Source organism: Pelophylax lessonae (assembly GCF_965119305.1).
Source record: "Pelophylax lessonae genome assembly, chromosome: 13".
Taxonomy (NCBI): domain Eukaryota; kingdom Metazoa; phylum Chordata; class Amphibia; order Anura; family Ranidae; genus Pelophylax; species Pelophylax lessonae.
The window spans coordinates 150,909,918-150,937,187 of NC_138780.1; the positions used below are offsets into that span (position 1 = coordinate 150,909,918).

Sequence of the window (27,270 nt, forward strand, 5' to 3'; positions counted from 1 at the left end):
AATTCCATTACTGCTGCACACACGACATCTCTTTTGGCGCCTTCTTCCTGATTCTGTGGGGAGAATGTTATAGGGAAAATGTAGCTTGTGAAGTCTACTCACACTATCCGAGCGAATGCTTGCTGGGGCCGGTCCTTGTTGGTATATTAGGGCAGTGATGATTTCTTCAATGTACTTGAGGTAGTGGAGGTGTGGGTTTCCGGGTGTTTTTTGATGGCAGACAAAGGAATTGTACATGGCCATATGAAAAGGGTAAAATGCAACTTTTTTGTACCAGTAACGGGACCTTCTGGTTGATAAATAGGGCTGCACCATCTGGTCATTTAAATCCACCCCCCCCCCATGAACAAATTGTATTCGTGGACGCATTCAGGCTTTGTAATGGGGCCACGTCTTCGGGGAATCTCCACCACGGTGTCATTGTGGATGGTGGACAAGATGTAGACATCTTTCTTGTCCCTCCATTTCATGACCAACACTTCCTCATTCCTCATAAATGCGGTTTCCCCCGGTTGAAGATTTTTTTGGACCAAAGGTTGTGGGAATCCCTTCCTATTTTTTCTGCTGGTACCACAGGCCAGGGTTTTTTCCAGGTATAGGTGACGAAAAAGGGGAAGACTGGTGTAATAATTATCCACATAAAGATGGTATCCTTTTTTGAACAGGGGGTATGCCAGGTCCCAGAAAATTTTCCCACTGGTTCCGATGTATGTTGGGCATTCGGGGGGCTGGAGCTGGGAGTCTTTGCCTTCATAGACACAAAAGGCATAGACATACCCAGTGGCTCTCTCGCATAATTTGTTCATTTTCACCCTATACCTGGCTCTCTTATTTGGGATATATTGCTTGAAGTGCAGCCGGCCAGTATAATGGATAAGGGATTCATCCACACAGATGTTTTTGTCTGGGACATACACTTCAGCAAATTTTTGGAAAAAATAATTTATTACGGGGCGCAATTTATATAATTTGTCGTGGTTGGGATGATCTCGGGGAGGGCACTGTGAATTGTCACTGAAATGGAGGAAGTGCATGATCATGTCATACCTTGATCTGGACATGACAGCGGAAAAAAGAGGCATGTGGTGGATGGGGTGGCTGGACCAGTAGGCATGGACTTAATTCTTCTTAGAAAGCCCCATGTTGAGTGTAAGTCCCAAAAATATTTTGAATTCGTCCACTGTAAGACGGCGCCAATTGAACATGCGGGCATAGGAAGAATCGGGGTTGGAGGCAACAAATTGATCTGCGTAAAGGTTGGTTTGGTCCACAATGTACTCCAGCAAGTCTTGGGGAAAAAACAAATAAAAATAATCCAATAGGGAAAAATTTGAAGTGTTGGGCTGCACACCTGGCTGTGCGGTGAAAGGGGGGATTATCGCTGTTGAGCTGGCAGGCAACCATACGAGGTTTGCCAGGGCATCGGGAAGGTGGGTTTGGGCCCGGCTTCTTCGGGTTGCACTAGTTATTCCAGTGCTGGTACTGGGCTCCTCTTCTTGGGGTCTAGCTGCGGCGGTGTTGGTGCTGCTAGTTGAAGGATGGTGTTCTGGGCTTACTCTCCTTATCCTTTTAGGAGGACGGACTGTTTCCTCCTCGGATTCAAGGTCCGATCCACTATCCTCCACTGGCTCATATTCCGAACCAGTATCGGATGATGCGAGCTCCCCGGCGCTCTCATCACCTGACTCGGCTATTATTTCAAATGCCTCCTGTGCTGTGAAAAGCCTTTTGGCCATACTGGCGGTACTGATTGGTACTGGCGGTACTGATTGGTACTGTCGGTACTGATGGGTCCTGGCGGTACTGACAGTACTGGTGGGTATTGGCGGTACTGGTGGGTATTGGCGGTATTGGCGGTACTGGTGGGTACTGGTGGGTACTGGTGGGTACAGGCGGGTACTGGTGGTACTGATGGGTACTGGCGGGTTGTTTGATGTGCTGACAGATGATCCAGATGTGATGACAGATCCACAGATCCAGATGTTCTGACAGATCCAGATGGGCTGTGACACTGGTGACAGGTCCTCTTTATTGGGGGGGGGGGGGGCTGTGTAGTGTACTAAAATTAGACAGTAAATGTACTCACTGATCACTGATCTCTGCTATTCTCCTCACACGATCGGTGTGTGTGAGGAGAACAGCTCAGATCAGTAGTAATAGCTTTCCAGTGTTATTGTTGTGACCGGCTGTGATTGGACACAGCCGATCACGTGGTAAACAGCCAATTTTATTGGCTGTTTACCCTGATCGGGTATGCGCTGTGTCCGAGGGACACATTACATGCCCGATCGCTGCGGTGCACGCTCTCAGGAGCGCGCAGCAGCTTGTTATCCTGGCCGCCGTCATATGACGTCCGGTCAGGATAACTCAACCACATTCCCGCCGTCATTTTGTAATAGGGCGGGTGGGAAGTGGTTAAAATGTAGAAAATATTACATATACTGTTATCTTCTTCCATAACACCAACTGTCTGTCCTCAGTCCTCCTATAGAGGAGAAGAGAGAGGAGGGGAAGAAAGAACACATCAGTAGGGAAAGCAGGGAGGGAAGGGGGGTTATTAAAATAATATTAATTAAAATGTTATACTTACCTGCTCTGTGAACAGAGCAGTCCCGAACCTCCTCTTCTGGGGTCCCCCAGCTGGTGCTCAAGACTTCTCTTCTTCTCAATGTACCACCATAGAAAGCTGCTTCCCTTGGTGGTACACCTGTGGGCTCAATGCTGAGACGGGCTTTGTGCCTCTATTGACACGCACAGTGCAGTTCACTCTCGCCCCCCCCCCCCCACACTCGGCTCACAGAATTTGATTGACAGCAGCAGGAGCCCAATGGCTCTCAATGCTGCCTCTGTAAACAGAGAGGGGAGCCACTGCAGATAGGCGCCGCGCTAGATTGAGATTGGATATCTTTAGATCTTTAAAGTTCCAGAAAATTATTAAATCATGTATAATTAATGATGAAATCAAGGATTTAGTGAAAGGTTGATTTAAGTCCCACTGATGATGAGACCTGGAGGCCACTGGTTAGCCTTCCTAAAACTTACTGATATGCTCACCCATCTATTTATACTTTATTGTACCTATCTGACACCAATTTGATTAGTAAGCTATAAACCATTTTATAACTTGTTATGCACTAAAGCTAGCCATACACTAATAGATTTTTGAACAAACGTGCGTGCTAACATGTGTACGAAAATTCTCAGTATTGCTGATGACTTCATTCGAAAGTACTTGTAGTACTGAGATCCAAATATCCCTATATTGGAGAGGGCACAAACTACTTTTGGTTTTCATGGGTTCTCAACCGATTATACTTTATTTTATTGGTTTTGCTATATTATTTTGCTGTTACTCCTACAAACAGTCTTTGATTTGGTCTGTCATTTCATTTACCTTCAGCAATCTGATGAAATACATTTCTTTTGTGCTATATTGCAGAGACCTTGTCTTATCTATTTCTTTGACTGAGTGTACAACATAGGTCCATGTCTTAGGCAGCATTGCTTTATGCCCATTTAAAAATAAATTAAAATCTTTTTTGGAAATGACATTTAATTCATCTTTACTGGCCAAAACTAACTTTGAATTTATGAAGTACTGTAAATGTTTCTACTGTATTTGTACTTTATATTCCAATTTAATAACTTTGTACTTTAAGAAAATAATTTACTAGGATAAAATATATTGGTTATTTTTATTATTAGTTGTTTTTTTATTTGCTTTACTTATTCTATTAGTTCTTGTCTGTTTGAAATAATAAAATAAGAAGTCTCATCATATTCTTCAATTTCAATTATATTACAGTAGCAGAGCATCATTCAGCAAGCAGGAGCGGATATTTTATGAGGTAACAGAACATGATTAGAATATTTTTTAAACCCAATTCAAGGAACTAGGAAATATCTACCCTTGCAGGGAGCAGCTGTACATGGCAACCAATGGAAGTGATACTAAAGATTTGTTTTTGTTTTAAATAACAAACATGTTATACTTACCTGCTCTGTGCAGTAGTTTTACACAGTGCAGCTCCAATCCTCTTCTGTTCCAGTCCTCTGCTGGCGCTCCTGGCTCCTCCCCCTCGAGCAGTGCCCCAAGAGAAAGCTGCTTGCCCTGGGGGCACCGCTGTGTGCTCGCTCCCGAGCTGCTGCTCTATGTGTTCATAAGTCACATAGAGCTGCGGCTTGGCCCCACCCCTCCACTCTCTTTTCATTGGCTCACTGGTTGTGATTGACAGCAATGGGAGCCAATGGGCTCCAGCTGCTGTCTCAGCCAATGAGGAGGGAGAGTTCCCATGCAACCGAGACTATTGTGAACATCGCTGGATCTGAGGGGCTCAGGTAAGGATTGGGGGGCTGGGGAGGAAGATGCACACAGAAGGTTCTTTACCTTCATTCATAGAATGCATGAAGGTATAAAACCTTAAAACTTTAGAACCACTTTAACTTCTATCTTTCATTTTCAAAGCTTAACTGAAGAAGTTGAAGATAATAGCTGATTGGTTGCCATGCACTGCTGCCCCAGCTTCTTTGCGCTCCATTTTTGATGAATTTGCCTCATTATATATCAGATTGTATATAGCAGTGATGGCGAACCTTGGCACCCCAGATGTTTTGGAACTACACATCCTATGATGCTCAACTACACTGCAGTGTAGTTGAGCATCATGGGAAATGTAGCTCCAAAACATCTGGGGTGCCAAGGTTCGCCATCACTCGTATATAGTATGGTCAGCTTTACACCTGCAGAACGAGGGCTTGACCATAAGAACATGCAGCAAAATTTCGATCATGAAAAAGCTGACATTTTCAATAAGCCTAATACCCAAACTGTAAAAAAAAAAACCCAAAAAACAAATAGACATGCCGCTTACATTTATACAATTTGTTAATAAAAGAGAGTAGCAGTTACATTTGGTGTCCCCAATGCCTAAACCAAAGAGCAGTTACCCCCTCGTGTCCACCTCTTTCAGCCTAGGCACCGCTATTCTGCTCAGGTGATGAAACTGGAGCAAAAAAAGGAAAATATTTCACTTGCTACAAATTCTCAGTAATCGCTTTTTGGCCATATCAGCTTCTTGCAGGGAAAAATGTATTTTTTCCATGAGTGGCATAAACATGAAATTACACCCACACTGGCGGAGCCCCAAGTAATCATTTGGTTATAAATAAGACTTTTATTCTTTTTGGCGCTCTCTGTGTTCTCTTCTACTTCCTCTTCTATTGTTCTGTTTACGTCAGGTTTTGAATGTCTCCATGCCTAAACAGTTGTTAAAGGATTACAGAAACATTATTACACCATTAAAGCATTTCAGTACAATGCCTAAGATATACAGCACTTTAACACTGCCATTAATGTCAGAAAAAGAACTTTATCTCTCCTGGCAGGTGGGAAAAGAGTTGGTATATATACAGTATCTCACAAAAGTAAATACACCCCTCACAGTTTTGTAAATATTTTATAATACCTTTTCATGTGACAACACTGAAGAAATGACACTTTGCTACAATGTAACGTAGTGAGTGTACAGCTTGTATAACAGTGTAAATTTGCTGTCCCCTCAAAGTAAACACACTTTAATGTCTAAACCACTGGCAACAAAAGTGAGTACACCCCTAAGTGAAAATGTCCAAATTGGGCCCAATTAGCCATTTTACCTCCCCGGTGTAATGTGACTCGTTAGTGTTACAAGGTCTCACGTGTGAATGGGGAACAGGTGTGTTAAATTTGGTGTTATCGCTCTCACTCTCTCATACTGGTCACTGGAAGTTCAACATGGCACCTCATGGCAAAGAACTCTCTGAGGATCTGAAAAAAAGAATTGTTGCTCTACATAGAGATGTCCTAGGCTATAAGAAGATTGCCAAGACCCTGAAACTGAGCTGCAGCATGGTGGCCAAGACCATACAACGGTTTAACAGGACAGGTTCCACTCAGAACAGGCCTCGCTATGGTCGACCATAGAAGTTGTGTGCACATGCTCGGCATCATATCCAGAGGTTTTCTTTGGGAAATAGATGTATGAGTGCTGCCAGGATTGCTGGGTGATGGGTCAGCATGTCAGTGCTCAGACCATACGCCGCACACTGCAGGAAATTGGTCTGCATGATCCCCTCCCTTCAGGGACTGGGCCGCAGGGCAGTATTCCAACATGATAACCACCCCAAACACACCTTCAGAAAGACCACTGCCTTACTAAAGAAGCTGAGGGTAAAGGTGATGGACTGGCCAAGCATGTCTCCAGACCTAAACCGTATTGAGCATCTGTGGGGCATCATCAAATGGAAGGTGGAGGAGCGCAAGGTCTCTAACATCCACCAGCTCTGTGATGTCATCATGGAGAAGTAAAAGAGGATTCCAGTGGCAACCTGTTAAGCTCTGGTGAACTCCTTTCTCAGGGGGGTTAAGGCAGTGCTGGAAAATAATGGTGGCCATACAAAATATTGACACTTTGGGCCCAATTTGTACATTTTCACTTAGGGGTGTACTCACTTTTTGGTGCCAGCAGTTTAGACATTAATGTCTGTGTGCTGAGTCGTTTTGAGGGGACAGCAAATTTACACTGTTATACAAGCTGGCTGTACACTCACTTATTTATATTGTAGCAAAGTGTAATTTTCAGTGTTGTCACATGAAAAGATATATTAAAATATTTACAAAAATGTGATGGCTGTACTCACTTTTGTGAGATACTGTATGTATGTATGATGTATGTGTGTGTGTGTGTATACGTATATATATATATATATACACAGTACAGACCAAAGGTTTGGACACACCTTCTCATTCAAAGAGTTTTCTTTATTTTCATGACTATTAAAATTGTAGAGTCACACTTCAAGAGGTAGTCACCTGAAATGGTTTTCACTTCACACGTGTGCCCTGTCAGGTTTAATAAGTGTGATTTCTTGCCTTATAAATGGGTTTGGGACCATCAGTTGTTTTGTGCAGAAGTCAGGTGGATACACAGCTGATAGTCCTACTGAATAGACTGTTAGAATTTGTATTATGGCAAGAAAAAAGCAGCTAAGTACAGGAAAACGAGTGGCCATCATTACTTTAAGAAATGAAGGTCAGTCAGCCAAAAAATTGGGAAAACTTTGAAAGTGTCCCCAAGTGCAGTCACAAAAACCATCAAGCGCTACAAAGAAACTGGCTCACATGCGGACTGCCCCAGGTAAGGAATACCGAGAGTCACCTCTGCTGCGGAGGATAAGTTCATCCGAGTCACCAGCCTCAGAAATCGCAGGTTAACAGCAGCTCAGATTAGAGACCAGGTCAATGGCACACGGAGTTCTAGCAGCAGACACATCTCTAGAACAACTGTTAAGAGGAGACTGTGTGAATCAGGCCTTCATTCAATATCTGCTAGGAAACCACTGCTAAAGAAAGGCAACAAGCAGAAGAGACTGGTTTGGGCTAAAGAACACAAGGAATGGACATTAGACCAGTGGAAATCTGTGCTTTGGTCTGATGAGTCCAAATTTGAGATCTTTGGTTCCAACCACCGTGTCTTTGTGTGACGCAGAAAAGGTGAACGGATGGACTCTACATGCCTGGTTCCCACCGTGAAGCATGGAGGAGGAGGTGTGATGGTGTGGGGGTGCTTTGCTGCTGACACTGTTGGGGATTTATTCAAAATTGAAGGCAAACTGAACCAGCATGGCTACCGCAGCATCTTGCAGCGGCATGCTATTCCATCCAGTTTGCGTTTATTTGGACCATCATTTAATTTTCAACAGGACAATGACCCCAAACACACCTCCAGGCTGTGTAAGGGCTATTTGACCAAGAAGGAGAGTGATGGGGTGCTGCGCCAGATGACCTGGCCTCCACAGTCACCGGACCTGAACCCAATCGAGATGGTTTGGGGTGAGCTGGACCGCAGAGTGAAGGCAAAAGGGCCAACAAGTGCTAAGCATCTCTGGGAACTCCTTCAAGACTGTTGGAAGACCATTTCAGGTGACTACCTCTTCAAGTGTGACTCTACAATTTTCATAGTCATGAAAATAAAGAAAACTCTTTGAATGAGAAGGTGTGTCCAAACTTTTGGTCTGTACTGTGTATGTATATATATATATATATATATAAATATATATATATACATACATACATACACACACATTGTCCATGCAGCTGAGTTGGTAATGGTGGACTATATTAGATAAATCTTTCCTTACAGCAGTTCTGATCATGCTTGCATGTCCTCACATCAAATCCTATGTACTTGGTGTAAACAACAAGCTAGGAACAACAAACTAGGAAGGAAAAATGTTGGGTGCTTAGGTGTGGGTTCAGTGCAAAATAGATCCACTCTTGTATGGTCAACCATGACTTTAGTGTAGTAGTGCTCATTAGCAACAGTGAAAGTACCAGTGTTGCAGTTGTTCCTGCCCCAAAGCTCAAGGGGACCCAGTTACAAAATCCCTGGTAAATGCAGACAACACTTGGTATGGATAAACCTTACATAGATGTACTCTTGTATGGCCAACTATAACTTTACTGTGGCAAAACTCATTAGCAATGGTAAAAATACCAGAGACACAATTGTTTCTTCCTCAAAGCTCAATTGGACCCAGTCTACAAAATATCTGATAATTACAGAAAATATTGGTTATGAATCAACCTTAAAGTGGAACTTTAGTCAGAAAATGAAGTCCTGCTAGATCAATGCAGGCTGGTCCCTTTTGCAGGTATAGCTTTGTAAAACATTTCACCCTTCTCTGCACACGCTCAGTTGCTCTCCATTTATAGGCACTGCCGAGTTTGTAGAGGTCGATCTGCTGACAGCCTTAAAGCGGACTTAAACCCTCCTATCCTTCACAGCCAAGGAACTGCTTCTGTGTGATCTGCAACTGTTATTTTGCTGCACATGTGATCAATTATGACAGCAGCCACTTGATTGTTTGAGATTTTTTGACACAAGAAAATGTGGCAGTTAGTAATCCCGGCATTCCAGAAATGCAACTGATTTTTGAAACCCTTAAATTGGTGGGTTTAGTTCTGCTTTATGATTTACTGCTGTTCAGGGGCTCTCGACTTCAGTAAAATGGTGGCCTCCAGCAAGAAGAAACAGGAGCAATGCTGGAGGCAGTTTACAGCATACACTAATTTTGGTAGCATATGTATGTTCCTTGCTAAAGAACATTATTTTTTACCAAATTGTTATGAGTAAAGTTCTTCTTTAACATAGAAGTACTTTTGTATGGCCAACTATAACCCTACTGTGGCAGAGCTCATTCGCAATAGGGAAAGTACCAGAAATGCAGTTGTTTCTCTCCCATGGCTCAATGGACCATGTCTATAAGATCCCTGTCAAATGCAGACATTACTGGGTATGGAGCAACCTTAACAATAACATAGATATACTCATGCATAGTCAACCATAACTTAACTGTGGTAGAGCTCATTAGCAATGGTGAAAGTACCAGAACTGTATTTGTTCCTCTCTCAGGGCTCAATGAGACCTAGTCTATGAGATCCTTGTTAAATGTAGACAATACTGGGTATTGATTAACCTTAAAGTGGAACTTTGCCCATATCAACTTGATAAAAATATTGTTTTCTAGTAATGAACATACATTCTACATTAATAATTATGCTACCAAAGCTAGTGTATTATGTAAATTGCCTCCAGCATTGTTCCTGTTTCTTGTTGCTGGGAGTTACCATTTTTCTGAAGCCCAGAGCACCTGAGTAACAATAAATCTTTAGGCTGTCGGCAGATCGGCCTCTACAAATTCGGCACAGTGCCTAAAAATAGAGAGCAACTGAGTTTGTGGAGATTGGGGTGAGACAGTGTATTATAAGATTTTGAACAGTATACCCAGATAGCAAGGATAACTTGCCACAAATTTGTGTCACTGTTGAATTGTAAGTCTTGTTAACTTGCTGCTCACTGGCAAGTTGTACACTTGTAGAACACTTAGAGTCGGTTCACACTAATCCGACTCAAAGTCGCCCTGACTTCGGGCGACTAATGAAGTCGCCCATGCAGCGCGACTTCAGCGCGGCTTGCAACGACTTCTCATAATAGAAGTCAAAGCAAGTCGCTCCGACTTTGCAAAAAAATAGTTCAGGAACCTTTTTCTAAGTCGGAGCGACTTGAGTCGCTCTGATCAGAACGGTTCCATTGCACAGCATTGGGAGCTACTTGTCAGGCGACAAGTCGGATCAGTGTGAACCGGCAGTTAAAGTAAAAGTTCTAGTCGACACTTTGTAGCAATTGACAATTTGTAGCAAAATTGTGAGGCTAGTCTATAGCAAGAGCAAAGTTGCAGTGGTGAGTCTACAGCAAGAGCCCTGCAAGCCACATTAACCCTGGTGGTGGGATGACTATAACTGAACCTGGAACTTGCAGCAGAACTCCTGAAAGTTGGCAAATACAGTTGATCTGGAGTCATGCAATGCAGACTTGCTGCAATTGTGCAACAAACTTGTGAAGCCTGGCAAGTCTAGCAAAAGCTTAGCAAGTCATTTTCAAACTTACAGCTTAATTGCTTACTATATGGGTAGGCACTTATTTATTTCTGTAAAAGGGGCCAACCTGAAGTGATCTTGCAGGACTTCATTTTCTGACTAAAGCCCCGTACACACGCACAGATCGTCGTCATACAAATGTTCGTCTTTTCTCCCCGGGATGTCGGTGTCTGTTGAAAAGTGCAAAGACAGCACAAGGACAGCACAAGAATTTTGTCCGCAGACTTCAGCTGACTGCAGAAGTGATGTCATGTAATGGTTAACTTTCCCTGTGTTTTTTATTTTCTGAGCATGCCCAGTCTTGCAAATCTGCGGTCTGTCGGCTGATTTCTGTACTGACAGGCGAACAATCGTCCGTTCTGGTGTCCGCAGACAAAAATTTTCATGTTTGCAAGAAAGACTCTTGTCCGCGGATTGTGTGCAGACAGCTGTCGGAGGCACCATACTAACACGCGTACAATCGGCAGATCTTTCGTCCGCCGACGTTTGTATGACGACGATCTGCGTGTGTGTATGGGGCTTAACTTTACTCTGGTAGAGCTTAAGAGCAACGGTGAAAGTACCAGAACTGCATTTGTTTCTCTCCCAAGGCTCAATGGAGCCAAGTCTAGGAGATCACTGTTAAATGTAGACAATACTAGGTATGGATCATTAAAGCCGAGTTCCAGCCGATGCGGCCGCCCAAAGCCTCGATTTTCTGCCTTGGCTCGACAGCTTGTGGCTTCACAGCCGGGTGCGCACTGCGCATGCGAAAGACTTGCTGCGTGTCGTTAATGGCTGGGCAATTTTCTGGGACCTGTGACGTGTCCCAGAAGATTGCAGGGAGGCAGGGGGTGAGGTGAAGAGGTGGGAGAGGGCAGAAGGGGATAGGTGAAATTAGGCGGCCCGAGTGGAACTGGAAGGGGGTACCTGTAAAATTTAGGTACCTGCCCCCCCCCCCCCCCCAAAAAAAAATTACATGCCAATGGCATGTCAGGGGTCGGGAGGCCTTAAAGCGGAGGTTCCACTTTTGGATGGAACTCCGCTTTAGGATAGATGTACTCTGGTATGGTCAACTATAACTTTACTGGGGCAGAGTTCATTTGTACAGGTGAAAGAAGCACAGCTGTAGTAGTTTCATTGGCTCACAAGGCTCGATGGTATCCTGTCTATAGAATCTACAATAAATGCAGAGACTTTTGGCTGCCTGCTCTGTGAGCAGAGGTAACTGAAAACTTTCCTGAGAGCGGGAATAGAGAACATTTCCCAAGTTTAAGTCAATAAAGGAGAAGGTACTGGGTGGAGCACAATGATGCATGTAAAAACATTGCTTCTGGGCTTTGGGAACCAAACAAGTACATTCTTGATTATTAGTTGAATTTTACTATGACAGATAAATATTATATCTCACAATGATTTATTTTGTTCCAGAGTCTGTACAATTACTCAATTAAAGTTGCTTGGGTAGTATTCCGTCGTAGAGACCTTGATTTAATACATGAAGAGGTTGGCAGGCTTCTGCGTTCCAACACATTTAATCCTGCCCTGAGGAAGCAAGATGCCCCATCGGAGCCAGGAGAAAACCTGTCTGGGAAGAGGACATCAAAAAAAACAGCAATGTATGCAGAAAAGGGGTAGAATGTACAATTATACCCTCTAATATACATTATACTACACTGCTACATGTATGGAATAGAAACACCAACCTGTCAATGTCAGTTTTAACCACATGGGGAGGTGTTCTGTAGTTCACAGAGAACACTTAGGCTGGTAACATTGTTTGAGATTTTAGGACAGCGTTGTCATTTCACCACAGAATGAGGTTATGAGCTCACTAGATTTCTGACAGCATCAATAGTTTTTTTTTGCACTTATTGAACAGATAATACAAAACACTTTCAATGGTATATTTAACAGACCAAAGGGGATCAAATAGGAGAGGTTCATTGTAGGGCTGAAGATACAGCGTGTCTGTTTCCATACATTCCAGTGGCTGTTTTGGACAAGACAATATTCTGAATGGGCGTAGGTTCTGCCTTGGCCATTTTAGGAGTTCCACCCTTTTTTAAAATTCCTCTCTTTGCAATGACCCCTGACAACCCCCCCCCCCCCCATGCTAAATGGCTATTTTTTTTTTTCGGTATGTAGGATACCTTTTTCTGTCGTCTTCGGACGGCACTTCCTGTCCCAGTCGCTTAAGCAATAATGTCATTAGGCGAGTTCATTGACTCTTGGGATATCGGTATCATCTATCCCAGGAGTCTTTGGGAAGCCCAATGATCAAAGCAGTATTTGCAGATTTCCCCGACCGCACTCGCCTATCTGGGTTCTCGTTTGAGTCACAGGTTGCCATAACAATGGGGCGGGAACTTCCGCCGCCACCATTGCAATGGCAACCTGCAAACAACAACCTGCACTGCGCAGTGTCACTACTGCGCACACACAAAATCGCCAGGTGTATACTGGATAGCCAGGTGCAAATAATCCCAGAAATTAACACAAGCTTGCTTCAGATGCCCACAGACCATGCCTGAGATGGCCCCTGCCTGCTTCCAGGGATCATGTAAGAAATTACTCATTTAAAATTTACTAGCATGAAGACCGATTAATAACAGTATGCATATATTGATGTGCAAGAACTGACCATCACGGGGGAGCTTTAAAAAAAAATTGATTGGGGGACTGGAGCTCTGCTTTATCCACTTCAGCTCTGGAAGGCTTACCCCTCTTTATAACCAGGCCATTTTTTTGTGATATGGCACTGTGTTATTTTAACTGACAATTGCGCGGTCATGCGGCGCTGTACCCAAATCAGATTTATGTCTTTTTTTCCAACAAATAGAGCTTTCTTGTGGTGGTATTTGATCACCTCTGCAGTTTTCATTTCTTGCGTTATAAACAAGAAAAGACCGGCAATTTTGAAAAAAAAAAACAATTTTTTTTTATTTCTGCTACAAAACCCATCCAATAAAAACATGTAAAAAATTGAATTTCTTCATCAATTTAGGCCAATATGTATTTTTCGACATATTTTTGGAAAAAAAAATTCTAATAAGCGTATGCAGCAATACCTCCACAGCAGCTGCTGGAATAATTGTGCCCGGGTCTCCCACTGATTAATCCACAGCCTGTTACAGGGTGTTTTCACACAGCCAGGTGCACACACTCTTCCACTTGTTGTCTCCAATAACCAGTCCGGGGGATGTGTTTTTTTGTATTTTATTTGGAGAACTTGGATAGGAGAAGGGATTTAGTAGGATACTCCAAATTAACTATTCACAAGCAAGGACAACTTCTTCAATAGGACTGTGTAGTAGACTATCAGTAGAACTATGCATCAGGCTGTACAAGCTAGTCCCTTGTTGTAGAAGGAATCTAGTGGACCTTGCTTCTTCAAGACACTAGCTAGTGTCCTCTTTGTCTCCAAAAACCAGTCCGGGGATGTGTTTTTTTGTAATTTATTTGGAGAACTTGGATAGGAGAAGGGATTTAGTATGATACTCCAAATTAACTATTCACAAGCGAGGACAACTTCTTCAATAGGACTTTGTAGTAGACTATCAGTAGAACTATGCACCAGGCTGTAGAAGCCAGTCCCTTTGTTGTAGAAGGAATCTAGTGGACCATGCTTCTTCAAGACACTAGCTAGTGTCCTCTTTAGCTTACACCCAGTATGCTGACTTCTAGCACCAAGGGGGGGATTTTAGCAACAACAGTCTCTAGGATCCCTAAAGGATCTGTACTCACAAGGCCCTGGCCGCAGGTCACCTTCCTTCGTGATACCAGACAGGATATGTGAACATTCTCCCTCAGTCAGCTTGCAAGAGAAGCATGGGTTTCAGCTTCAGAATTTCAGGCCCTCAGGTCGCCTACCTGAGGTCACATGGCAGGCTGTGCAGGAGCAGCCCCCTCCCCACCTAGACCTCTGTAGAGGAAAAACTGGTCCAGTGCCCATGTGCTCTTCAGATATAAATACAGTCACCCAGCATGCCTTAGGACGCATCCCCTTCTAATTGGCTAGAGTATAAACATCTCATGCTCTCATCTGCCAGGTTTCTATGCACTATCCAGTATACTCCATTGGTACTGGATCAATGTGAAACACCAAGGCAGCATGAGCAGCACTAGAGCATACTGAGCAGCCTCTGCTAAACAATCACAGCTCTCTGTTAAGCAGGCAGTATATAAATTTGCCTAGCTGTCTCCCTGTTAGGCAGAGGAACAAAACTATATACACTCACTCTAGCACCTAACTAGGAGGGCGCTACACATATATTGCTTGGTTTGCGCAGAAAATCACAGGATCTACAAACTATGGGATAGTTTTATGGATATTTTATTTATTTTTTACTAGTAATAGCGACAATCAGTGACTTATAGCAGGACTGCGACATTGCGGCAGACAGTTCGGACACTTGGTGACACTTTTGACACTTTTTTGGGGACCAGTGACGCTAATGCAGTGATCAGTGCTAAAAATATGCACTGTGCTAATGACACTGGCAAGGAAGGGGTTAACATCAGGGGCGATCAAAGGGTTAAATGTGTTCCTAAAGAGTGCTAACTAACTGTGAGGGAGGGGCTTTTAATGCGGGAAGGCAGAGGTCCGCATTCCTGCTTAGCAGAAACGTAGGATTTCTACCTTTCCTACTAACATAGGCAGACCGCCGCTCTGCCTCTCTCGGGAACGATTGGTGGGTCCCGGCGGACATTGAGTCCGCCAGACCCGCTAATTGGCTCTTGCTCCCCAGACCCAGAAGTGCAAAGTCGTGTACCTATACGTGATTTTGAACAGGAGAGCCGCCTTGCTGCTGTATATGTACAGTATACTGTTGGCAAGCAGTTAAGCTGGCCTCTAGGCAAATATGGACAAGGTACATAATGTAATGATTAATACACTGTTAATTGTATTTTTTTAAATGCAAGCAGTGTAAGTGCCTGCATTTGACCCAGTATTAACCTCTTGCAGTTCCTGTAAATCAGAGCTGCAGCAGTGTGAGAGGAAGAAGCAGTCCAAGGAGCTAGACATTTGCAGAATTGAAAAATTTGTTTAGTTTTAGATAGATTAGTTATGTTACTCATTTAGTTTTGTTGATTCAGTCGGAATTAGTTTGGTTTGGTTTTGTTTATTCATTTTCTAGCTAATTCCAAATACAGCTGATGGGTTATCAGTTGTTAAGGACACAGCGGCCAGCTTCCCGACCCGCTCCTTAACAACCACCTATTCTTCACACAGAATTTGACCGATCCACATTCGAATCTTTCCTGAAAATGTTGAATTCTTTAAAAAATTAATAAACAACACAAAACTAAATAAATTTCAATGAAATTTGTTACTACTGTCATTCATAGATTCAGATATGTTTGAATCTCTGAATAACCAAAAATTTAGATTCAGACCGAAATGAATCGCATGTCTACAAGGAGCCAATCGGTTCATGTATGCTAACAGGAGAATCGAGCAGAGCGACAGAGCTCATCAATGTGCTGTTTCTTCTTTCGCTGATCAGTAACAGACTGGGGCAGGTCCACGCCAACCTGGTCTCAGAGGAAGAAGGGTGACAAATGCTGGCCCTCAGACTGAGGGCATTTAGCTGCAGAAAAAAGTACTGTGGAGTAAATATCTAGATTGAAGCTGATTGCTGCTGAAAAAGCTGTTTTTTTTTTAAATTATCTTTTAGTGGGCTATTCATTTTATATTATTATGTTTTTGGCTAGAGTTCTGCTTAGTGCATACCACTGCTTCAAAACTTAGGGAAAGGCAAGTTTATGGTTAGTTCTTGGGCAAGATTATATAGAAACAGCCAGTACCAAGAAAACAGTCTTCTAGCAATGTAGATAATGTGAGTTCATGTGGGTGTAGCACCCTCCTAGGCAGAAGAGAGAGAGTATAGTTTTGGGTCTTTCTGCTTACCAGAGAGATTGCCAGGTAAATTTATATTGCTCTCTGCCTACCAGAGAGCAGGATCTGTTAGTGAGGTCTGCTCATGGTGTTCAGGTGCAGCTCAGTTTGTCTGAAGTGTTTCACCCTGGTCCAATAGGGAGGCATATTGGACAGTGGGAGGAAACCTGACAAATGAGTACACAGGCATTTACTACAGCCCTAGTGATTGGCAGAGGAAAGTGACTCGGTGCATGCTGGGATACTGTATAAATGTCAAGGGCACATGTCCGTGGGGGTCTTTCAGTGTGAGAGCGTTGCATTCGTACATTGGTTGCAGATGCGTTATTTGCAGTCGCAGCGACCAACAGTCTAGCTCTTAAAAAGGCAGAGGGGCGTCAATGGGCCCAGAAGTTGAAGTCCTCCAGATCGTCCAGTGAGGGGGAGGCAGGGGTCATTGATGTGGGGTCACCCAGCTTCGAGTATCGATATGGATCGCTGGAAGAGGGAATCGATGACTGGGGATCAGAAGTGGAGGCTGAGTGGGACTGGGGAACTGAAGGAAGAAGAAGTCCTGCAAGTTCCAGTTCACTTAGTTAAGAGACAGAGTTAGCAGTCGTTCGGGTGAGGTGTGCAAGGAATTGTATAGTCAAGCACTCCAGTGAGTGCTGGGGGAGCAGAGCGGAGAGCAGTGACTGACATTCAATACAAGTGGCAGTATGGTTAAAGCAGTGTGTCTGCTTCCACAAATAACCTGGTGAGGCCAAGTGAGAGTTGTCCTCATCTACTGTGAATAGTTCAAGTTGGAGTATCCCACTGTTCCCTTCTCCCATCCAAGTTCCACAATAAATAAAAAACCAAAATCCCCTGGACTGTTTATTGAGTAACGAGCAACTTTAGTAGGGATGGATGAGTGAACTGTCCCTTAGTGACTGTCTGCAGGTAATCAGAGGAGACCCAAGAAGTCATCACATACCAAGCCCTACGGGGACAGTGCTACATATGGGAAATTACAATGGTGCGGGTAATGCTCTGATATTGCAGGTGGTGCCAGTGCTCCATTACTGAACAAAGTCTGGGAAACACTGGGGGTGATTTACTAAAACTGATGCACACAGAATCTGGTGCAGCTGTGCATAGTAACCATTCGGCCTATAGGTTTTATCGTGAAAGTTCTAGGCCCCTTTCACTCTGATTGACCGATTGGGTCTGCCTGTCACTTTTTCAGGCCGAGCTGATCGGACCATCCATTGCTCTTTATGGAGTGGTGGATGTAAGCGGATATGTGTCCACTGACACCCACCAACATCCGATCTGATCCTGTCTGCTAAAAATAGATGGATGGGGATCCCTTCTCAATTCGTCGGATGGAATTGGACAGACGGTCCGTTTCCGTCCGACAGCCCATAGAAGAAAGCAGGCTGTGTCCATGTCTGCTCTGCATCAGAGGAGTGGACACTGACCTGTCATCTGCCTGCTCAATGGGGATCAGCAGAGACATCCCCTGCTGAGTGGGATGATCTACTGTTGGACTCCGCTAGTGTGAAAGGGGCATAACTGTACAAGCTCAGGTTAGAAGCTGATTGGATTCTGTGTGCACCATTTTTAGTAAATCCCTCCACTGTTCTCATAAAACTCATTCATACAATATTTTACTAACTATATTATTTATTGTGCAACAGGAAGATTCTAACCAAGCGGCCTCCTATTCATGACATTATCACACAGCGTTCTCCAGCTCTCACCTCCCTGATCCCATCTACCAAAGAGAAAGCTCAGTATTTATTCCAGCAACACAAGCTTCACCCAAAGGGTAGTGCTGACTCCATCGATGTGAACACCTGGCTGGAACCCTCCAGCGTGATCAGCACACCACGGTGAGTGCTAATGTACTGCAGCCTCTCCCTGAAAAAACTGGACCGTCTCCAAACCAACTCGCACAAAGCACAATCAGTCCGAGCACAGGACTATTTATCCTGCCACACCCAGCTTCTTTTTACTTCTTTATACACTATATCTTTTGGTTTCAACAGACCTGTTTTCTATAGCTTTTTCTGTTTTCCCAAACCCTACCAAATATTGCTGAAATGCAAACCATTCCAAAGCGTGCTTTATAATATTCTTCAAGTTTGTACTGTACTAATGCTTCAGTTTGCTAGCTAAAGCTCACATTTTGTGATAATATGAAGGTATTTGTCATAAAGGTGATGTATGGGGTAACCTGAAATAAACAAAGCAGTGTGCAGCAGCCTTGACCCTAAGAACAAGAACTGAGTGATCACATGACCACTGAATGTTCAGCTCTTGGTCTTCTTAGGGCTCTTTCACACGGCCGCTCCGTTTTTTTATTCCGCTGCAGCACTTTTTTTTTTTCACGGACACGGATTACACTTGTGTCATCCGCTCCATATGTCCGCATATCATCCCATCCGTTTGCGGATGATATACGGACATAATGTATGTCTATAGGGATTACGGATGCCAGCGGATGACACCGCTGACATCCGATTATGCATCCGTTCCGTTCTTTAAACAGAAGAAAAATAGGGTTCTGTTCCGTTCCAAAAAACGGAACAGAATTGAAAGGATGAAAATCGGATGTCAGCGGATGGTCATCCGCTGACATCCGCAATCCCATTGACATGCATTATGTCCGTTTTTCATCCGCAAAAAAATGGGATGAAATACGAATATACGGATCGCCGTGTGAAAGAGCCCTTAGAGAGGAGAGTAGTGAATGTCAGTCACTGCTCTCCGCTCTGCTCCCCAGCACTTACTGGAGCACGGGCAGGGGAGAGGCAAGGCACAGCTGGCTTCGGTTCTCACACTGAGAGCTGGCGCCAGCTCTAAATCAGGTACATACATATTTGCCAGCAAACCATGGATCTTGCAAAGTCCGAAGAAACTTTTTATTGCAGAAAGGATCACATCAGAAACAGTGCAATGTTTCGGAGTCACGCAGGACCCCTTCGTCAGGCATGTGATGGCATGTGCTGGCGAATATGTATGTACCTGTGATCAATCCAGTGTCCAGCTGGTGATCGATTCAGCACCCACAACAGATGTGCCTATATCCAGGAAGGTGTGCGATGGTAATATGAACTTTACCAGCTCTAAATCAGGCAGCTGGGTGGATCCCAACAACATGGTCCGGATTCTTCCAGAGCCTAGAGCAGCTCTGCCACATCACTATACTGTAAGTGCAGTCTAAAGCGCCGTACACGCAATCAGAATTTCTTAAAAAAAAAAAGTACCGCTTTCAGAGCAATTGTACAATGATCTTTCTCAGGTGGACCTGATCGGATGCTCCATGCAGCCCTATGGGGCAGCGGGTGTCAGCGGTGACATGTCTGCTGACAACCGCTGCTATCCGATTCCGATCCTGTCCGTGAAATCCGGATGGATGGAAACCCTATTTTCCATCCGTCTGGAGGATCGGATCGGGTGAAAACGGACAGGCAGTCCATTCTTATCCGATCTCCCCATAGAGGACAGCGGGGACGGAGCTGTCATCCGCCTGCTCAGCGGATCGTAACTCTAAACTGATAACCTGTAGAAATTTTTAAAGTGTTGCCTATGGAAATTTTTATGTACCATAGATTGGCCCCCTTTTCACGAGCGTGTGCAATTGTAAGGTATGACACGTTCGTATCTATTTACTTGGTGTAACATCATCTTTCATATTACACAAAAAGGCAAACGGTGCAGCGCAAATTGTAAAAACAATTATAGGCACTAGCATAATACTTTCAATGCAGACCAAAGCCCAATGAGAAATAACTAAAAAATGGCCATAGATTGCAGTAGATTCCACGTGAGAATTTATCAGATGCAGCAGCACCCCAGGTGAATGAGCCCACCACCAGCACACAGATTGCTCTCTCACCTCATAAAATGGACCCCTGAGCCAACAGGAAGGTCAATAATCACTAGTTCCCACTATCATACTTGCCAACTGTCCCTTTTTTCCTGGGACAGTCCCTGCAAATAGGAGCCTCTCCCAGGTAATTTATATTGTCCCTGGAAGCGCCTGTTAATCAGGCTGCCCATAAGCGCCGGTTCACACTACCGCGACGCTACTTCGGGTGGCGACCTCCGAGGTCGCGGTGCGAGCAGCGCACCGCGACCTCGGAGCGGCCTCCATGGACTTCATAACATTGAAGTCTATGGCGGTCGCCTCCTGGTCGCCCCAAAGAAGCTCCGGACCCTTTTTCTAGGTCGGAGCGACTTGTGTCGCTCCTATTAGAACGGGTCCGCAGCTTCCCTATGGGAGGCGACCTGCGGCGACCTGTGAGGCGACCAGGTCACCTCACAGGTCGCCCTAGTGTGAACCGAGGCTTAATGTTACGCAGAAGTAGTGCAGCTGAATGGGAGACTTATTCCAACTCTGCTACTGTGGCCTTAAGTTTGAAATTCCCTTTTTGATTTCCTGTAATTCTCTCTATATTGAGTAGACTCTATAATCTGATAAGTAGGCGAGATTAATTATGCAGAGTGGTCGGAGCTTCAGGGAAGTGGGTGTGGTAATTGATAGCTGTGCTGCAAAGTGTCCCTGGAATTTTTTTTTAAATGTTGGCAACTATGCACTATCAGGGGATGAGTACTGTAGGGTGTAAATAATTCCGATAATCCGATGCTTACATCTACCACCATCAAAATGAAAGATAAAATAATTAATGTGCTCTCTATTTGGTTATAAAGGTCACTCTTTAACAAAGAAAAACTTCAGAAATTCCTCTTTTTTCCAGCATAAAAGTTGTACACAGAGTCGAACGCCAGATTGGCTCATTCCGCTAGCAGCGAGTGACGTCACAAGTCATGGCTCTTCCTCTTGTGTATGTACCAATGCAAAAAAAGGGCAACAGGACACAAACCGTAATACAGACAGAAGTTCTAACCCTTCCCTACTCTACTAAAATAGTGTTCTTATCTGTGTCCCAGTTGGAGGAATTTCCCCTTACTTCCTGTGCTGTATTTTTTCCACTTCCTGTCCCTGTGATACCCATACAAGAACGGGGTGCAGTTGTCACCAGGACACAGACAGTAATACAGACATTGCTAGAAGTTCCAACCGTTCCCCCACTAAAATCTACCAAAATTGTGTTTTTGTCTGTGTCCCAGTTGGAGGAATTTCCCCTTACCTCCTCTCCTAACAAGAGATGTGCTGAAATCTCCCCAGCAGGGAGGACACAGGCAGCAATAAAGACCAGAAGTATGCTTCAGCCCTACTTTTCTGAAAACTAAGAAGTTTAGGCTGGGATTGGGCTTTAAAGCCCAACTAAAAGGTACATTTTTTTCTAATTTGAATAGAGTAAGGGAGGGTTATAACCCCTGTTGCCATCCTATTTGGGAGATTTCCCTTCATTTCCTGTTCCATTGCCAAAATAGAAGGTGAAAGGAAAATCTTCCAAAGTGAGGGAATCCCTGGATCTCCACAGATCTAGTGTCCTCATTAGAAGATTTCCCCTCTATTGCTATTCTGGGGGCAACCCAAAAATTGGCATTTTCTTTCACTTTCACTATCGGAAAACAAATAGAGAGGGCGAATCTCCCTATTAGGGACACAGGCAGTAGTAAAAACCTGACAGGTGTTCTAATCCCTCTTCACTCCAAAACTAAAAAAGAAAAAAGTTTTGCCTTTATTATACTTTAAAGCAGGGATTGCCAAACTACGGTCCTGCAGCTGTTGCAGAACTACACATCCCATGAGGGATTGTAAAACTCTGACATTCACAGACATGACTAGGCATGATGGGAATTGTAGTTCCTGAACAACTGGAGGGCCATAGTTTGGGAATCTCTGCTTTAAAGTGTTGCTAAACCCACAACAGTAAAATAAGTCTGTATATGCAGTAAAGCATGAGTGTTATACTCACTTTGGAACCTAAGGGGTTAATCCTTTGCATTGTGTATAAAGGCTGTTTGATCCTGTCTTCTCTGATCCTCCCCTTCTTTTTCTTTCCCCAATTCATCTGCTGATAGAACAGAGCCTTGGGGGCACTCTGCACATGCTCAGTTTGGTGTGCATTGCTAGAGAGTTTTTTTTCTATCTTGGGAGGGTGCATGTGATCAGCACAGGGCCAATCAGCACTGTCCAGACAGAGGGTCAGGGGTCCTGCAGCCTCATAGGACAGCCAGAGGAGAATGAAAACTCCTACAAGCTTTAATCAGACACTGATAGAAGTTATGTAAGGGAATTGCTGCACATAATGGGAATAATACACTTATTTGTATAAAGATAATCAATACAGCTGCCAACACCTGATCCTGAATCAGAGAAACCAGATCTAAGCAAATAATGATGATAAATGGTGTAGTGCTATAGGTATACAATGTATATGAACAAATAGTCCATCAGTCCATGAGATGATCATGCACAACAAAATAATACATAATAATAAGGAGATTCCACAAAAAGCTGAAAGGTGCAGTCCCAAATGCAAACATGCAAATAATCCACCAATCTAGAGCAAAGTGTGAGAGCAGCCACCACCATGGAGATTAAATTGGCCTCTTACCAAAACTCCTCATTACAGGGATCATGGACAGCGGGAGATCAAATCCGGAAACTGCAGGAAAAGTGTCTTACACCGGCTCCCTGATCGGTCGTACCCGCTCCTCTCATAGGCGTTACATATAGAGAGAAAGGACAGCTCCCATGGTGTAGTACCGTCAAATGACTTTTATTGGCATAAAACAGACAAATGGCGACTCACATTTAGGCTGGAAGAGGTAGGCATTTAATGTGGAGTATCTTTAGCCCGGTATCCCACCAGGAAGATAGAAGTCACAAGACTGCTATATACTGCTAATGAGAAAAGGTATTTAGCAGTTTATATTTACTAAAACTATTGCATTTCCATGTTCTGTGTACTGTGGGAGACCAGATATAGTGAATGGGTCTAGTAACACTTTAAGTAATTTGAAGGAACATTTTTGCTTTAGCATAGTTGCAGTATTTTCTGAGTTGGATTAAGGCTCCATTCACACTACCGCGACTTGTCAGACGACTTGTCAGCCTGACAAGTTGCGGTCCGTCGCGGTCCATGCACTGCTACAGGACCCGTTCTAATAGGAGCGACACAAGTCGCTCCGACTTAGAAAAAGGGTCCTGTACTACTTCGGGGCGACCTCGGAGCGACTTGCATTGACTTCAATTATGTGAAGTCCGTGCAAGTCGCGCCGAAGTCGCGGTGCACGGGACTTCACAGGTCGCCCCCGAAGTCGTGCAGGAGTCGTGCCGCTTCAGTGTGAATGTGGTCTAATAACTAATTATTTTTACTTGTTTGTAATTGCGCTTTTTCTATAACCCCTGCCTTAATTTTTATGCTGGCCTTTTAACAGCCTTTATAAAAAAAAAAGGAAATATTTGATGCTGACAAGGCAAAAACGTGTTGGAATATGTGCTGGAAGTCATGTCTGAGGAATGGTTTTGTGAAAATGTCAGAAATGTTAGAACATGATATGACAAGATAACAGCCCATCTAAGCTGACTCTGCTGTGTCTCTTCAAATAGGATCGGGATTCTGGGAGAACCGCTGAAACTATTTAACCGTCACAGTCTACTGCCAATCGGAGCTGAAGAAGATGAAGAGCAGGAGATGCAGGAGAAGAAAAACGCGGCGTCCTTTCATTCTGGTCCTCACTCTCCCACCCGCCCTGCCACTGGGCGTCACAGCCTGGTCTCTAGAGCTACGACTGAGGCTGCCTACTCTGACACCGAATAACAACTGTCATAGTGACCCATGTAATCATCAGCTAAGGACAAGAGATTATTTATATGAGCGATGTTCACTGGACAGCTGGCTTAACCCAGTGTTGGCATATTATCTGTTAACCAACAAAATGACAATATATATAGTATTCGGGAACAAGGGTTCACCAGCCAGCCGTTTATAAAAGCAAACACTCTTTATTGTCCACTCAATAACAATTAAAATAGCTTCTTTCAGCAAAAACAAACTAAAACAGTCCATATTTGTGGTATAATGGGAATTACATGTTGGCTCACCTCCAGTACACCAATCCCACTTTAGGGTTTGGGGTTCCTGTCTGCCACAAAGGAAACAGCGTCTCAATTGGCAGACAGTACCCATTTGCTCATTGCTGTGAAGCACTAAACTCTACAGACACCTGCTGGCTGTTTCCTTTTTAGGACTCTTCTGCAGGCAAGTTAACCATTTTGGGACCAAAGTCCCTGTAATTAAGGTTGGAGGCTCTTTCCCACCCAAATTCTCTCTTAGCCTCCGAAGTCGGGGTCCCAAGCAAGGACCTATCATTCCTGAGAGCACTGTAAATCCGTCCTCTCCTCTCCAAGTGGACTAAACCTGGAACCTCTCACCATGCAAGGGTGAGAATATAAGTAATACAGCCTTCTCGTGTTCCCCTGGATGTAACCCTTGCAGTGTGGAAGGGATGATGTCCACTGCAGGATTTTTGTTTTCTTCCAGCTTGGAATTGGAATGAATTGGGCTCTTCCAGCACCTAAAGTGATTGCAGGGGGTTGTGTTTTTTTTTCTTAAAACATTTAATCCTTATCTGCTTTGAGCAATAGACACACACAGCATGGCTCAGCCCAGCCCCCTGTTCCCTCCACAATCCTGAGATGAACCAAACAATATTCTATGCATTTAGAAACACATCCAACCCTTTTTTGAAGCATTCTGTTAAGTTGGTTAGAATGAGCTCCAGTGGAAGTCTATGCCACATTTTCACAACTCTTTCTGTAAAGAACTCTTTCTGTATGTGGAGGATAAGCATCTTTTCCTCCAGGCACAAAGAGCCCCCCTAAGCTTTTGAAATGATCTTTAGGCGGATCAGCAGGCAAACAGCTAAATGCACAGGTCAACTGTGTATCAGGGAGCTTGATTTAATGGCCTAAGGCAGGCTTTCTCAACCTTTTCAACACAGAGGAACCCTTGAAATAATTTTCAGGTCTCAAGGAACCCCTGCTAAAAATCACTATATCTACAACTCATGATACATTAGTGTGATGGTCAGTGGGATGAATGCTCCTTCCACTTGTGGACACTTTGGAGAATCACCTTCTTCCAGATAGCTAAAAAGATCAATGGTGTAAGGAGGGAACCTATCTGAGAGGCAGAAACTGCCCATTGCTCAAGGAACCCCTAGCAACCTCTAGAGGAACCCTAGGGTTCCACAAAACCCTGGTTGAGAAACACTGGCCTGAGGACTGAACAGTGAAAGGAGAAGCAGCAAACTGATGAGCTCATCTGTCTGTCATTCTACTCTCTCCTTCTATCAGCACGGTCTGTCAGGTCACTGGGTGGAGGCCGAAGTGCTGAGAGGACTTCCCTTGCAGCTCGGTGCGAATCACCCCTGGAAGTGAGACAGGAGGTGACGCGACCTAAGTAGCACTGGATGCTTGTAGTGGTGCAGGTGGATGGCTGAGAGGTATATCCGGGTCCCTTCTGAGAAGCTCCAGTGAAAGCAAGCAGTGCAGTGGTAAAAACCAGGCCAGGGGTCATACACGTGTGGTCAGTCCAAGTAACAGCAAGCACAGGTTATCAGGCAGAAGCAGATCCGTGGAGCAAGCCGGGGTCGGTACACAGGGTATCAGGCAGAGACAAGTCCGTGGAGCAAGCCGGGGTCTGTACACAGGGTATCAGGCAGAGACAAGTCCGTGGAGCAAGCCGGGGTCGGTACACAAGTTTCCAGGCAGAGACAAGTCCGTGGAGCAAGCCAGGGTCACAACAGGAAACAGGAACAGAACACAGGTCAAAGGTACAGGAAGCTGACGATAATCCAGTGCCGGATGAGAGGGTGAGCGATCCTTAAGAGGAGGCTGGGTTGGTACAATGTGCGTCTTGACGCACGCGCGCTGCGCCGGCACATCTGCGTGCACGCGCACCCGCGCTCCCGCGCATGCGCACTCGCCTAGATGGATCGTTGGCTGCACAGCGGCGTCTGAGTCCCTGACACGATCCTTATTATACATGGACACTGCAGCACAACTGCATCTATGTGCTGCTTCTCCCTTTCCCAATCTGAACTGCCCTATATAAAGGATTGCAGAAGGTTGTTACCCGGTTAAAGCAGGAATTTACACTGCTTGCATTAAAAACAAAAAATGAAAGATTTATTATTAAACACAAATTTATGTCTTTTATATTGAATGGATAAAACAGCATACTTAGCACTTTCACACTGAGCGTATACATATGTGCAGCTTCACTGAAGTGGGTTTTCTCCCATGGGGCCGCATATGTGCGTATGTATGTTTGCGCTGTCACTGTCAGCTCTGGGTCTCATACTAATGATCAGGAGCCGGACAGACCAGCTCTCAATCACATTATTGCTGTGATAGCCTGCGATTGGCTATCACAATGATCAATCACTGTGCAGCCTGCCCCTGAACTCTCTCTCCTCTTGAATGGAGAAAAAGATACATTGTATCCTTTTATCCTTGCTGGAGGAGAAGTTTGTAAACAAAAAAAGCATGTGAATATAATACAATTAGGATAGCTAGATCAGGGTTAGATTTAGTCAGGGTTAGAGTCAAAGTCAGGGTCAAAGGTCTGTACCAAAGGTCAGGGACAATATGTTTTAGGTAGGATTAAAAAAAGGATTGTTTTTTTTTTGGTATCAATGTCAATTAGTGTCAGTGTGTTTAAGAGCCCATTCAGACTAGCGCGACTTGTCAGGCGACTTGTCAGCCTGACAAGTCGCGGTAGGTCGCGGTCCATTGTGTAGTACAGGACCCGTTCTAATAGGAGCGACACAAGTCGCTCCGACTTAGAAAAAGGGTCCTGTACTACTTTGGGGCGACCTGGGAACGACTTGAATAGACTTCCATTATGTGAAGTCCCTGCAAGTCGCGCCGAAGTCGCGGTGCACAGCGGTGCACGCGACTTCACAGGTCGCCCCCCGAAGTCGGATCGCCTCAGTGTGAACCGGCTCTTAGGGAGGATAA

At 44.4% G+C, this 27,270-nt stretch overlaps 1 protein-coding gene across 2 annotated transcripts in view; it reads left to right on the forward strand.

Annotated features, from left to right (window-relative positions):
• Window positions 1-24,177, forward strand: part of PPP1R36 (protein phosphatase 1 regulatory subunit 36) — an 80,670-nt gene extending 56,493 nt beyond the window's left edge. The window contains exons 7-10 of one of the 2 annotated variants that reach the window (XM_082275219.1): window positions 3,806-3,848; window positions 11,888-12,090; window positions 18,020-18,214; window positions 23,854-24,177. In XM_082275219.1, the coding sequence (XP_082131345.1) occupies window positions 3,806-3,848; window positions 11,888-12,090; window positions 18,020-18,214; window positions 23,854-24,064 (652 nt within the window). In that variant the 3' untranslated portion in view covers window positions 24,065-24,177. The remainder of the gene's footprint in view (window positions 1-3,805; window positions 3,849-11,887; window positions 12,091-18,019; window positions 18,215-23,853) is intronic. The other variant, XM_082275220.1, reaches the window with a different exon arrangement.
• The last annotated feature ends 3,093 nt before the right edge of the window (window positions 24,178-27,270 follow it).